Source organism: Paramacrobiotus metropolitanus, unplaced genomic scaffold (genome assembly GCF_019649055.1).
Source record: "Paramacrobiotus metropolitanus isolate TYO unplaced genomic scaffold, Prichtersi_v1.0 Parri_scaffold0000007, whole genome shotgun sequence".
Lineage (NCBI taxonomy): Eukaryota > Metazoa > Tardigrada > Eutardigrada > Parachela > Macrobiotidae > Paramacrobiotus > Paramacrobiotus metropolitanus.
Genome location: NW_026570227.1, coordinates 1,441,525 through 1,456,461, shown reverse-complemented (window position 1 = coordinate 1,456,461; position 14,937 = coordinate 1,441,525). Strand labels below are relative to the sequence as shown.

Below are 14,937 nucleotides of genomic sequence, written 5' to 3'. Positions count from 1 at the left end.
TCTACAAATTCTTTCTAATATTAGGATGAACATTAACATTTGTTGGAATCATTTTAAAATTTCAGAAAACAAGGTGCAACTCTGGTTCGGCGTAAAAACGATCTTCATGGACATGTGCGACTACATGCAAAATTTATATGAGATCGGTCCATATTGAGACGTTTGGTACACCTGAATGCATTTAAATTTTTTGGAATTTTCTTACAACCGTAACTCAAAAACCTGCTTGGGCCAATCTTGGCTGTTAAGGAAACTCTAAAAGTTTAAACGCAATTCGGTGTACGAGTCTTGGTGTTGCATATCTCGTACCGAAAGTCTTGGTGTTGCATATTTGCGTTTACATGCAAAATAATTTGAAGAAGATCGGCCCATAATGCAATTTGTTTTCTGAAAAATAGTAAACACTTATTGGACTTCCCGTTAATTTGCTTCCCATGGGCAAGATAACAAATTAATATGACTATAGTAACAGCCTAGTAGGATCCGACCGTAGACACGCTCGTTAATCGTTCGTTACAGTGATGAGAGACATGGTGTCGGGAGAAAACAAATAACAAATTACTGTTTATGATTAGCTCATTGGGAAAATCACCATACCCATTAGAAACCATTAATTACCGACCCGGTGTTAATTCTTGTCCGGCTACTTAACAGACTGTCAGTGCCGGCAGGGCAATATTAACGATACCAGCCGGACTGAAATTCGTATAAATGCTCAAGATGCCAGTGCAGTAATATGAGTATAATACGTATATACAGCCAGAAAATCGAGCGTGAAGTTTTCTTAGACTTCTTAGGTTTCTTATTGTAATTATTGCCAAATAATATTCTTGACGGTTGACATGTTTATTAGTATGAAGTGCACTTCAGCGTGAAGCAGCGATATCGTTCGGATTGAGTGACACGGTTAATTAGCCCGGCACCCTGCAGTTCGCCGCCTGTTGCGTATCTAAACGATTGTTCAATGGAGAATAAACTCCCCTGTAACCGGAAGTATCGGCTAATCCCTAACTCATACGTGCCAGTCATGCTGCGTCCCCGAAAACGGCAGAGTGACCAGCTGCGGCCGCTTAATTATCGCACGTGAGTTGTTGATCAATGAAGACATGGAAACATAATTAATTTTTTATAAACAACAGCCGCTTAAATGGACAAACAACTGCGCCCGGTAATTACACGGGGCTCCTGTCAGCATCGCTTTATCGCTGACAATACTGATGGACAGTGTCGACAATGGCCGTGTGTCAAGTGGCGCGCGTCGCCTCCGGCGTCTCCACTACAAAAAATAATTAAGAAAAAACGAATTATCATCGTTACGGTTATTCAGCTTAACATTCACTGTGGCATATATAGCGGCGGTTACGTACATAAGAATATTAATGCAGCATACTCGCCTAGTTAAGAGAACGGCTGTCGCTGAGAAATAACGCGTGACCTTTGTGTGTATAGTATGGAGGTGGTCGTGGTGGAGGAAGGCGTGAAGAAGCAGGATATTGTCGCGGATATTCTCAACGAGCGCATTCGGCGCCGGCTGGATGAGTCGTTCTACGTGCTGGATCTGGATGATGTGCTGGAGAAGATCAACCAGTGGAAGCGCTGTATGCCGCGTGTCGGACTATTTTACGGTAGTTGACCGCATCACTCATACAGTAGAAAAAATGCTATATACGTATATGCTACTGACATAAGATTATTTATTTTTAGAGAGTATTTTTATAAAACATTCTACACTTTAATGGGTTACCTGCCTGCCGTACAATAAACAATAAATAATAATAAACAACTTTAACATTAAGGTTTTGAAATTTTTTAAAGGAGCGATAAAATCCAGGCAATATTTAATAATTGTTAAAGAGAACGCAGCGATTTTTTCACCACCTCTAAATGCAGACTATCAATTACGTAACGCTGGTAATTATGTTTCTGCTTTTCATTGTTAAAAGTAATTTGAAGATTACGTATTTTAAGCGATCATTATGTGTACAATACCGTATATTACGGCACTGCTGTAAATACAAATCGGTTAACAAACGAATAATATTATTATTCCGCACGTTTTGCTGCGGTGACCTTTCAGCAGGTCACTTGCATACTGCATCTGATGTTTTCAAAACTGAACGAGGCTCTTTCTGACTTATGAAACATGTTTTCTGATTCATCGTACAAGCAGCAAAACGGCTGCCAGAATTTACGTTATAATTTTTTTATAATTAACAAATTAATACTTTTTACGTTAATTTACGTTACGTAATTGCTTAAGTTAATTATGGGCGGACTAGTTCTACTTATTGCAGCGCATATTGCAGACATTGTTTCCTGACGTTTCTGTATAGTTTATCTTTGTATATTATTATAACCAAATTTACTGAATAAATTGTGTCGTATTTTGTGCATACGTAGTCGTATGCACAACGTTTTTCTTGGTTAATTTATTTAATTTAATATTTGGACATTACTCACATTCCGGGCACTTTTACATTAATATGGATTCGCGTGCTAGGCACCAGACACTCGGTATTCTCTGCGCTGTTCGACATAGTTAGAAATCTTCCAAATTTTTTATTAATCTCGTTCACAAGCTTGAAAAAAAAGTTAAAAACACTAATTATCATGTAATCAATTTTTTTATTTGTTATGTGGAACGACGCAGAGGTGAACGTGTCGCTGCTGCCCGGTACGCGAATCAAATATTGTGAAAGCGTCCGGAATGCGAAAACGTCTATGTACTCTGTATACAGTAATACAAATCAAACTTAATAAGGATTTTTATCCAGCTAAAGGCAATACACAGACTGACAGACATATATGCTTGCGCAGGTGTACAGTTATTGAAATTTAAACATTGATAAATAAAGATTAATAAACTCCACAGGATAGCCATATATCTTTTTCCTACAGCGGTAAAATGCAACTCCAGCGCGGCGATCCTGCGCGTCGTCGCCGCCGCCGGCTGCGGCTTCGACGTGGCCAGCAAATCCGAGATGCAGAAAGCCTTATCCACCGGCGTCCCATCCTCCCGCCTGGTCTACTCCAACACCTGCAAAGCCGCCTCCCACCTCGTCCACGCCCGCCGCCACGCCCTCCGCCTGACCGTCTTCGACAGCGAGGACGAGCTGCGCAAACTGCACCGCCTCTTCCCCGGCGCCCAGGTGATGGTGCGCCTGCGCTACGGTGACCCGGCGGCCGCCATCCCCATGAGCGGCCGCTTCGGCGTGGACACCGCCACGGCGCGCCGGCTACTCGGTGTCGCATGGCAGCTGGGCCTGGAGGTGGTGGGCGTGGCGTTCCATGTGGGGTGTGGCAGCAGTGATCCCGCCGCCTACGTCCAGGCCGTCGCCGAGAGCCGGAAGGTGTTTGATTATGCGCGGAGAGGTCGGGAAGCCGATGCGGGTGCTGGATATTGGCGGAGGGTTCCCGGGGGTCCTTAGCAAGGTGGCCATGTCGTTCCCCGAAGTAAGACCATGCTCTTATGCTGGAAAAGATATTCGTTACATAAAGTATATCATTGTTAAATTAAAGTATGTTCAATGTTCATCGTATTTTAAATTGTTTTTTATTATTTAAACGAACAAAAAGTTCCGTAAAATGTTTCTATAAAATTTAGGATTAATATTTTTTTTATAAAATACGTTTATTTACAGTACTTCTTTCAGTTTATTTATACGTGTATGTTGTTATTTTTTATTTTATTGAACGCGTTTATACCTACTTCAGAATTGATAATAATTAAAGGTTCATATTTTGATTCAAGACATAACAAGTTAATGACAGTACTTCTACTCGTATGTATATTCAGCTTTATTTTTCCCAGTTTTGTGCGCCCATTAATAAAGCGTTGGACGAGCATTTCCCACCGGAAAGCGGAGTGGAAATTATGGCGGAACCGGGACAGTACTTGGTGACCACCGCCCAGTCCTTATTCACTTCAGTCATCGGAGTCAAATCCGTACGTTAATAACGTTATTTCGTGTAGAAGATGAATTAATCATACCGAAAACGTTTAAAAGTAAGTAAATAAAAAATATGTAAAGAAAAAAAATATATGAATGAAAAGCTCTACAGAAACTGGAAATTTAAATACCATAAAAATAAAAATCTAAAGAAAAGCTAAACAACTATGTATGATCAAAAATAAGTGAACTCCAAAAATTAAAAAAAAAGTAATTTATAGAAAAAGATAAAAAATGTTTATTATAGGAAGCCGACGGTCAAGAACAAGACACGTACATCCTCAGCGACGGCCTGTACGGCGCCTGCCGCGACATCGCCACCTTCCACCTGCAGCCGACCATCCGCGTGCATCCGGCACACCCACCCGCCAGCGAGCCGAAAAAGGTCAAGGTCACGTTGTGCGGACCGACGTGCGACAGTCTGGACAAGCTGGTCAGCGACTTCTCCATGCCGGAAGCGCACACCGGTGACTGGCTGGAGTTGCGCAATATGGGCGCCTACACCAACGAGCTGGCCAGCGGCTTCAACGGCTTCCCCCAGCCCAAGACCGTCGTCCTCGTGTCCAAAGGTCACTTGTCATTAATACCCACTTAAATGCCTAGTTCAGCTTTTTTAGAATTTATTGTTATCTATGTTATTCTGCTGCCAAATGTAGCTGTGTGTTGAATTACTGCAGAACATTAATGTTGCCACGCAATGTACGCCGCGCTCCAAGGGCGGAGAATACACGCCTACAGATTGTCAGATAAACTGTTGTGGGTAGTAGCGCATGTGGGCGTTTAATTGGGCGTTGTTCCGCCTACTAGTAAAGAAAATGGCTTCATAAATGGCAACAGTTCATGTACATCCGCAAAAACATTCGCTGTTGAGCCCGCCGATCCTTCGTGAAAGTTCCGTGCTACGCTTGTTAAAACGACCGTGTTTTGTCCATTTTAAAAGCACGGTTTGTCCCGTTAAATTCGCCACTTCTCTGGCATCTGAATATTGCGCGCCCACACGGTTTTCACGCCCATGTATACAAATCATGCCGAGCTTATTGCATAATTTCAATCCCATATACTCTGTATTTGGCTGCATTTGGCTACATGAAGTTCTGCCTGAAATGGGTAGTTAACAAGTTTCTGTGTGGATTACGGCAATCGGGAGATAAATTTTTATTAAACAACAGCCAATACCGATATATATACAGTATATGCCTCCGCTAATGGACGCTAATTAAAACGATTCAAATCTGTGAATTAATGAGGCTGGCCGAATCCAGCTTGACCGGTTAATACCTCAATACAACGACAATCTACGCTTACGTGCACGTGCCGAAGGATTCCCGACCCGTCCACGCATCGCTCCGACATGTCGCCGTATGGTGGCGGATGATCCCGTTAGCAGCGGGCTTTCTTTGGCTGTGTACGAGATTAACGTGATCGTGACGGAGGAACCTTACAGCTCCATAAAGCGTCGCGTGATCGGGCAGAAAGATTTTTGGAGAGCATCGTGCACCGGAAGCTATCGACAGGCCAGCCGCTGAGCTGGATTACTACTGCGCTTACGGATTAACGTTTTTGCCTGGTTTTCTTGTTTCCCGTTGAACAGTGTCATTTTATTCTGTACTGTAACGCGAACAGTCTAACATCATCAGCAAACAATGTAGGACGAAGAAAAAGCGCGCAAATCACTTCCACAGCTTATTAACAAAATCAGCCAATCCCGGTTTTTATAATTACCTTTTGCCGTATGTACAATTATGTACAATTGCTACTGTATAATAATCGCGTAAGCCTTAACGAAATTCCGTTAATTATCATGTACAACAACATTCTAGCACCGGCACTGTTGTGAATATTACACAGTAGCGTGATTACAAAAAGCGTATAATCTAGATTACTGGATGAGAAATACAGATGCGCGGCACGGGATACGGATGGGAGGAGGCGTCCTCAGCCGGGCGCAGACTGCCGCCCCCGGGCGCCGGCCGCGTCGTGCCGTTGCCGCTGCTGAGATTGCTCAGCGGGACAATGTCCGATTTGAAGAGCCGCTTCAGCTGCCACATCCGCAGCAGCTGCACCATGAGGAGCCGCACCCGCAGGCGGTAGTCGCGCGACAGTAGCAGAAAAATCACCTGTCAACACCACACGAGCGTTAACATAACACTGGAAAGTATTACTGAGTTAGCATAAAATAAAAAGAAATTAAATTTAGAATACGGAAAAAGCGCCGACATCTGTTAGATGTTTCTTAAGCAGAATCCTAGAGCGGAAGCGTTTTCAATGCGAACACATGATCGAAATACAAGGGCATACTGAAATTTCCCGGAACCGAATTACCTTTACAAAGAAGCGCTCGTTTTAGCACTGAATGATTAATTGAACAGTAAATTCTGTCGCATCACTGCGCAGACTGTATAACATTCCTCAATAATGGGTGCTTAAACAAAATGAGGTGTAGCGATGCGTATATGCGTCGACTTAACGTATCATCTGGTACGCTACACACGCGAATGCCTAAGCCCGTTCCTTGTTGTGCTGCCTGATCGGTAATCACACTGGCGCGTGACCAATCATCTCCACGAAAATACCGTACTTAAAGATACGCTAATGACTAGTGACCTTTAGAAGAAGCCGCGGCTGAGCCGTGTCGTCGGTTAATTCGCTGCCATTTAATACCGCAGGTTTTGCATTGATAATGGTTGCAAACGACGCATTTACAACTTAATGCTTTCTTGTGGTTAATTTTATTCTTTGGTTTTACGGAATGTGCGACAAAATAATTTGCGTCTCAAATCAAAGGGAAAAAAGACGGGAATTCCGAAAATAAAATTCGCATTATGCTGCCACACCGAGCGGTTGCAGCTGATTCGAGCGCCGAAAGCTGCAAAATTTCCTTCATTAAAAATATTGGAAATTTGCAGCTTACAAGGTTTTCGCGAAACATAAATTATGCCAAACGGGAACATACAAAATCTGTAAAAAATGGTTTCTAGATCAGAAAAATTCGCTGATTATTAATACGTGGTCAGACTTGGCTTTAAAAGAACCAGCACATGGTCGCTGAGGGTGTCTTTAGGAAAGTGATTTTCACAGGAAAATAAGTTACCTGAAGGAAATTACTTATATGCCTTAGGCGCTATATTCCTTGAAGGAACCCTATACGCGCGCTATCAGGGACGTGGTGACCTTTATAATAAGTCTTACCGGACTGCCGGTTAATCCGGCGTAGTAGAGCATCCGCATCCACAGATGCATGGCCGGCATAGCCACGTACAGCCGGCTGAAGTACACCAGCGTAATGGTAAACGGCAAATAGCAGATCATGAACCACAGCGACGAGGCGAAGAGCATCTTGGCCATCCTTAGCCGCTTCCGGCTCTTCTCCAGCACCCGTGCGCTTCTCCCTCCCTCCTTTCCATCGGTCTGACGGCGCACCCGCCACATCTGCAGGGTGAGAAAGATGACCAGGTAGTTGGCGAAAGTCCCAGCCATCGGGAAGTACGACCCCAGCGCCAACAGGAACACCTGCGTGGGTCGCTGCGGCCCCACGGCCATCACCACCCCGCACGACTGCCAGGGCGGCAGGGCGTCGAAGCGGCCGACCACGCCCAGCATCTGCGGGAGGGTGGTGGTCAGGGGGATCAGCCAGCTCAAGGTGGTCATGATGAAGATGGCCGGGCGGGAGGTCCAGGCCGGGTAGTGGTGCGGGAGGAGAATGGCGGTCAGGCGGTTGATGGAGAGGCAGAGCGCCGACCAGTGCTCGGCCTGGACGATCCAGGAGACGGCCAGGTAGAAGAGCGCGCAGGAGGCGGAGGAGGGACGGAGGCTGGGGACGGCGGTGGAGAGGGCCAGGGCCGGGACCACGCCCCCGCCGACTAGGAGCTCGATGAAGAGGAGGTGGACCACGAGGCACTGGGAGCCGGCCAGGACGTGGCGGCGCAGGAGGATGGAGAGGATTAGGGAGATGCTTAACAGGGCGCTGACGATGCCCAACATTACCATCACCACCGTCCATGCTAGCATCGTCTTCTCGTAGGTAATCCACACCGGCACAGGTGCAGTGCGATTTATACTACTGTTGTCCATCGCTTGACAATTACACTGTCTATATAATTAACAAAACGGAAATTGCCGGCACTTTTTTACGCTGTAAATCAGCTGGCTGTTTAGCAGGCTAGAGTTTTGTCCGTTATCGGAATTAACCAGACTACAATTTCGGAATAAAAAAAGCGGAAATCGGCCAGTCGGTCCGCGGTTCGAAAATTGAATAATAAAATCAACAAACCGCGTGCAACATGGGCTCATCCAATTAGCATAAATCACCGGCACTGGGTTCGAAGAGGGAAATGTTTGTTACGCACAGTATATGGTAAAACGAAGGTCTCTTTGTTTGCTGGAAACGGCAGTGCATCTTTAAGAAAATGCAACTGCCGGTTGTGCTACGATCGTATGACATTTGCGATCTTTATAAGGAATGTCATTATAATCGCCTGGCGGCGGATAATTCCTCCCTAGACAATACACAGATGTACCTTATGCTCCTGTTTCCGCCTGTTATTACCGGCACGGCGTGGGCGGCCGTAGCGTGATGGCTGCGTACATTGGTGTGCCGGCAAATCGGAGCCTTGGATGCGACGCTTCACGCCTGGGGAAGCAGCCCGCGTGCTCGCTGCTTGCATTACCAAATCCCTTTGATACTGCTCTTATTCTTCTTGCCATCCGGATAACGTTTCTTACAGGAACAGACGCTACAGCAATCGCTGACAATGCTTATTTTATTATATAATAATCATAATATGTGTTACACGAAAAAGCGCCTATCTTAAGCAGGTATTGTCCAAAGGTCACCGCTGATATCCTTGTAGTTTTGTGGATAGGCGAGCCAGCCGTCGTTTCCGTGAAGTTTCCGTCTGTTTTCTGTAAGGAAGCCTTTGGCCGGTGTGGGTGGCGTTTGCACGGAATAAACCGCCGGCGAATTTGGGAATGATACAACGCACAAGATGACTTGAACGTTCTTGTGCTGCGTCTTACGGGCAAGGGGCAACAGAGAATGGCTGTTTCTCTGTGCGTCTGCCGTACGCAGACGCCGAATGAAACGCGAGATTCTTTGTCTGCTGGGTAGTTTGCTGGCAGCAGACAATAAATTACTGGGTAATGTAAATATATATAATGAAAGTGCTAAAAGCGTTACAAGCGGAATCCAGTTGGCACACGTGCAATTTCACGAATGGCGGATTGATGTCGGCGGAGTGCTTGGGAAAAGGGAAAGGCCAACTGATAACGACCCGGTGCAGACAACATGCAGACAACATTTGTCCTAATATAACATTTGTCCAACAACATGCAGACAACATGCAGACAACGGTGCAGACAACATTTGTCCTAATATACTCAGTAGGATGTGTACTAACGGTATTTTATTTTCATTATACACTGCAAGCAAGAATGCAAGGAGCAGAAACGACAAGAATATATATATATATATATATATATATATATATATATATATATATATATATATATATATATATATATATATATATTCGTTCAGTGAAACGGCAAGAACTCACTCAGTATCTTTATACCGTATCCAGACTGGAAAAAGTCAGACGGTAAGGTTAATTAAGCAAATACAGTGACACAGGTTAGGACAGCCAAACCGGGATAACGGTTCATACAGGAACAGACGCTGTATCAGACGCTATTTCTCGTTTTTACCTACCTACATATTCGGCACTGCCTTTTCTCATAACCCTTTAATACGATATTTAATTGGACTTAAAGGATTTCGTTGTGCGATAGCAGTGCAGGACATCTTTGCGTTTTTCCTGATTTGGCTGAACATATGTTCGGGTTCAGTTTATCCATTGAGCATACCAATCATATGCAAGTACTAACATTAATTACAGGCGCAATACAAAAAGATCTGAAGATTATGCACCATAAGGCCTCGTTGTGCATTATAACTATTAAGACCATTATAGCCGTTCAATGTTGATTACCGGTATAATTAATGACCGGAGACGTCAGACAGAGCAGCATAGTTGAGTTAACTTGAGTAGCCGGTACAGAACGGGCATCGTTCATGCCATGTCGCAGACAAACCCAATGCCTTGATCAACTTCTACGTCAGATAAATAAACTAGAAAAATTATACGGTCACTAGAGAACATCCCGCCGTTTTCTCCGGATTACTTCCATGTGCCTTCTTCTTCGTAATAACCACAATCGGCAGGATCAACATACTGGATGTTCATCTGCAACAACGACAACGGTTTGTACTGGATTATTGATGACCGCAAGAAGCGTGACGGCAGTGGCACCAAATCAGCAGCCGGGTGCTGCACGACAGTGAGGCACCACAGAACCGCAGTATCGTCTATAAAGGAACTAACAGCATTCCCAATATCGTCCCGAACAAGAATCTACGGCAGCACGCCACAATGGTTCTTCGTTATTTCGGGAGACAGGACTAGCAACAAGCGTAAGGGAAGTTATCCGGTACGTCACTTTGTTACTGTAATTGTAAATTCGTGTACATGCGAGATCTCTCTTTTGAGCACTCCCAAACACTTATTCTGTATTGTCTTATGCCTTTCTGCAACCAATGAATCAATGATTAGTGTCCATTGGCGTTAATCTGTGCGCGCAACATTCTGTTGAAGAGTTATATCGACAAAAAAGATTCCGAAAAGCTTAAACGCAGTCCGCTGGGCCAAAGAATTTCAATTTAAACCAGCTGTCTTCAAAAACCGCATACAGTTCTGGAGCAGGGACCCAACTTTTTTCATTTTGTAAAGAATATAAACGTAAACTTTTCGAAATTTATTTTAGAATTTGAAGAACTTCTAACTCCATGGTTCACTGGAAGAACGATCTTCATACTCAGGTACGTATATGTGTTTTCGTGCAAACTTTAGAGAAGGCTTACATAGTAACATACTGGCACATCTTGGCACATCCCCAAAGCGAGATGGCAAAAGTACAAAAAATGTTCTCAGATATATTTTTCTTTAGGTATCCAAATTATTTAGCTACAGAAGGTTGTTAAAGAAGGCACGGAAGCGAAAGCTTCCGTGCTTGTACATGATGGGGATAGTGGGCATGCACCGGGCCACTTCGCTTTAAGAGAAGTGGGCCGGCGCATGGTACCAAATTCGTGTACATGCACGAAAACTTTACCTTTTGCGCACTTCTAAATACATTTTTGTTTCGGTTTATGACATTCTGTAGCCAGACGACTTGTACACACTGGTCTGAAAACCGTTTGTGCGCGCAACATCCATTTCGAGAGTTATGGCTGTCAGAAAATTCCAAAAATTTAAACGCATTCAAGTATACCAAAAGCCTGATGGACCGATCTCCCTCAAATTTTGCACGTAAATGCAGATGGCCATGAAGATCGTTTTTACACCGATCCAGACATCCACGATTTTTTTCAAATTTAAAAAATAATTTTTTAAGTTTTGAAATTCATTTTAAAACTTGGAAAACATGCTAGAACATTAAATCGGTGTAAAACGTTCTTCGTGGCTATGTGCATTTCCATGCAAAATTTGAGAGAGATCGGTCCATAATGAGACTTTTGGTACACCTGAATGCATTTAAACTTTTTGGAATTTTCTAACTGCCATAATTTCCGAACCGGATGTTGCGCGCACAAACGGTTTTCCCGCTAGTGTATACAAACCTTCTGGCTGCAGAATGTCATAAACCGAAACAAAAATGTATTTGGGAGTGCGCAAAAGTTAACGTTTTCGTGCATGTACACGAATTTGGTACCACGTACCGGCCCACTTCCCTTAAGCACCAGCCGATGAAGGTCACTCACCCGAAACTGCGTCGTGGCCAGCAGCACGTCGTTGCGCTGTTTGTCCTTGAGGGTCAACGTACACTGCAGCACGGTGTCCTGGTTGTACTCAATCGGCGGGACCATAGCTGCAGCGGTATACAGGATGGTGTCGACGTAGGCCACGAAACACGGGTCGTTCGCGCAGGTTAGCGTCGGGTAGACGGCGTCCTCCACACCGGCGCTGATCGAGTCGCGGATCTGCACCGCCAGATCGTCGTAGCGCGAGCAGGCCTATACAGAATATTCTTGCGAAAACTGTCAGGGAAATATTTTGTTATTACACAAGACGCAAACGCCTTACACCGAAACGGTACAACGGTGTCCCCTCGCTACTCCACGCCTCCAACTGGCACGTGGTCACGCACAACTCCGCAGGCAGGTTGACAATCAGCGCCTTCCCGTTCTCTGACAAAACAGGGAAATGCCGTATGAATTTTCATCCCATCTGGTTTAGTCATGTTTCGTAAAGATTGCCAGCCTCTGTTTTTCGGAGAACCTGCTTTTACCCATTAGCGTATAACCAGGTTGCCACGTTCACAAGACCATCAGGAAGGGAATTTATATGAAAAGGGGGGAATCCGTGTAAAGATGGTTGTATTATGGGGGACTTAATTACGGAGACAAGGCGTAATTTGATAAGAGAAAAAATTCCCTATGGAAAATTCCCATGGGGAAGTTGAGGTACACCTACAAACCTTTAAACCTCGTTGCCACTCACCGCCCGATTGGCTGACATAATCGGCGCACTGCTCCGCGGAGCAGGCAAAGGGCAGGGAGCGGAAGTAACAGGGATTGTTGCTGCAGGTGGGCGTGGCCGCCGCTGGTGTGGCAGCCGCACAGGGCGGCGCACAGGTGGCGCATGCCAGACAGTTTCCTCCAGCGCGTGCCTGTGTGTAGTTACCGTAGCCGTACAGGGAACTGCTTGACGCGGCCGAGGAGTGGCAAGTGTGGGTAACCAGGCTGAACAGACATATCAAATGGACCACCTAATCAAAATTGATATTACAGTTCTCGACAACTAAAGCAGCACAGTCAGAAAAAGAACTAAACGTGTACCTTTATGTTCTGCAGAATTCTTTTCTCGCGGGTAAACATTTTGCTCGCAGACAAGGAAAACATTTTAAGCGGTAGATAACAAACATTAGCTGCCGCCTGCTGGACAATTAGCATGTACTGGATTAAGCTCAGAAATGATGAAATCATTCATCATGTAACGCTGTAAGTCTGTAACACTATTACAGAGTACACTAACCTAGTATCAGATGCGCGCGCATCGTTTTTTCTAGCTGATATTTCGGCATTCAACACTACTGTTACGAAACACGAAAAAGCCGATGAATTATGGTAACACTAATGTACAGGATAGAACAACCAATATTTGCAGCAGCTGCCCACCCAGTCCCTTATCACCCATCGCGGTTGAGTAATCCTGCAGTATACGCTTTGTAAGTTATATTGATTTCCATATCAACCCCATTTTGTCGACAATCAGCCCTTCTTGCGGGCACGTTGTGGTGTGGATATTATTTTAATGAAAAAGATGATAAAGATTTGAGGTAGCAGGGTTGCGAATTTATAACGACGACAGTAGTGATTTGATTTATTCATAACTCTTTTTTTAACATTTGACCGGCATAATTAGACAGATTTGTGTAATATTAAAAGGCTGTAATACAGAACATCTTTGCGTTTTTCCCCGATCATTTCGCAGAGCACGTGTTTATTTTAGGTTGTTCATTTGAGTAGACAAACCTTACACGTCTGGTCGGTATAACGTGCAAGTGTCAAGAACAAAGAACATTACAAGAGATTGGTGGGTTAAAATTAAAACAGATGTTCCTTAATTAGCCAGTAACTGATCGGATTTATTTACGAGGGAGATACCCGAACACGTCCGCTTCGGATCAGCATACACTTGGTAACACTGGAATCCTTAGAAATTCAGCTATTTTCTTCGAAAGTCAGAACACCCTCAGATAAAGAACTCGAGTTTAGGGATCTCTGAGAAACCAACACAGATATGATGGCTGACTTCCATCGAAACGTCACGTTAGTAACCCATAATTTCAGTGCCATGGTTTTTTTCACCACCAGGGATTACAGCAGATTAAACAGCGGCTTCGTCCGCATTACTACTGTAAGACCTGATGCGGAGCTCACGTACAGCGACAAGTCACTCAAAGATAGTCAACACTTTGCACCGTTGTGCAGTGGCTATGTGCCTTTTATAGCAAAGGAAGAAGATCAGGTCTTTATCTTTATATCTTTTCTTTATATTCATACAAGCTTACCGACCAAATCGTATTTATGCGCCGTTTTAATAGGCTCGTCAACGCGTGGTCAGTTTAAGTCCAGCTTGGTCTTAAAAAATTCCATATTTTCCATAGGTGTGCCAACAGATTTTTGTTTGTTTTTATTAACCAGTGGTCAGAAGATGGTTTCACCAGGTCTTAAGTATAGGAAACGTAAAGAGCACTCGAAGAAGTAAGTACTGTATTCACTGCACAGTTATGAAAAGCCAATAACACAATAATGTACTGTAACCACGGAGACTATAGCGGATGCATAAATACTTGCTCTTTAGGTAGAATTATATATTATTACGTCATGCAAAGTCCATACGTATTTCAGAGCGTCAAAACGTCAGAAATTCAATACGTATGAACGTCAGAATGTAACACCGTCAGAACGTCATACAGTAAAAACATCGGAACGTTAGACGTTCTAACGTTATAACGTTAGAACGTCAGAACGTTAGAACGTCAGAAAGCCAGAACGTCATAACGTTAGAACGTCAGAACGTTAGAACGTCATAAAATCAGAACGTTATAACGTTAAAACGTCAGAACGTCATAAAATCAGAACGTTATAATATTAGAACGTCAGAACGTTAGAACGTCGGAAAGCCAGAACGTCAGAACGTCATAAAATCAGAACGTTATAACGTTAGAACGTCAGAACGTTAGAACGTCATAAAATCAGAACGTTATGACGTTAGAACGTCAGAAAGTTAGAACGCCAGAACGTCAGAACGTCATAACGTTAGAACGTCAGAACGTTAGAACGTCATAAAATCAGAACGTTATAACGTTAGAACGTTAGAACGTCAGAAAGCCAGAACGTCAGAACGCCAGAACGTCAGAACGTTAG

At 44.1% G+C, this 14,937-nt stretch overlaps 3 protein-coding genes across 3 annotated transcripts; 1 reads left to right on the top strand and 2 right to left on the bottom strand.

The window, feature by feature from the left end:
* The first annotated feature begins 764 nt into the window (after window positions 1-764).
* On the top strand, window positions 765-4,796 carry LOC129582431 (ornithine decarboxylase-like). Its single transcript, XM_055473943.1, is given in 6 exon segments — window positions 765-1,083; window positions 1,450-1,625; window positions 2,899-3,359; window positions 3,361-3,453; window positions 3,812-3,946; window positions 4,198-4,796. Coding segments are annotated over 6 exon segments (1,332 nt in total). The 5' UTR covers window positions 765-964; the 3' UTR covers window positions 4,546-4,796.
* Window positions 4,797-5,824: 1,028 nt separating this feature from the next.
* On the bottom strand, window positions 5,825-8,021 carry LOC129582430 (octopamine receptor beta-2R-like). Its single transcript, XM_055473942.1, has 2 exons — window positions 7,140-8,021; window positions 5,825-6,067 (listed from the first exon to the last, which is right to left on the bottom strand). The coding sequence occupies exons 1-2, from the start codon at window positions 8,019-8,021 to the stop codon at window positions 5,825-5,827; spliced, it is 1,125 nt and encodes a 374-aa protein (XP_055329917.1).
* A 1,950-nt stretch (window positions 8,022-9,971) lies between these two features.
* Window positions 9,972-12,941, bottom strand: LOC129582376 (uncharacterized). Its single transcript, XM_055473889.1, has 5 exons — window positions 12,844-12,941; window positions 12,506-12,773; window positions 12,089-12,192; window positions 11,767-12,018; window positions 9,972-10,192 (listed from the first exon to the last, which is right to left on the bottom strand). The coding sequence occupies exons 1-5, from the start codon at window positions 12,904-12,906 to the stop codon at window positions 10,127-10,129; spliced, it is 753 nt and encodes a 250-aa protein (XP_055329864.1). The 5' UTR covers window positions 12,907-12,941; the 3' UTR covers window positions 9,972-10,126.
* Between the last annotated feature and the right edge of the window lie 1,996 nt (window positions 12,942-14,937).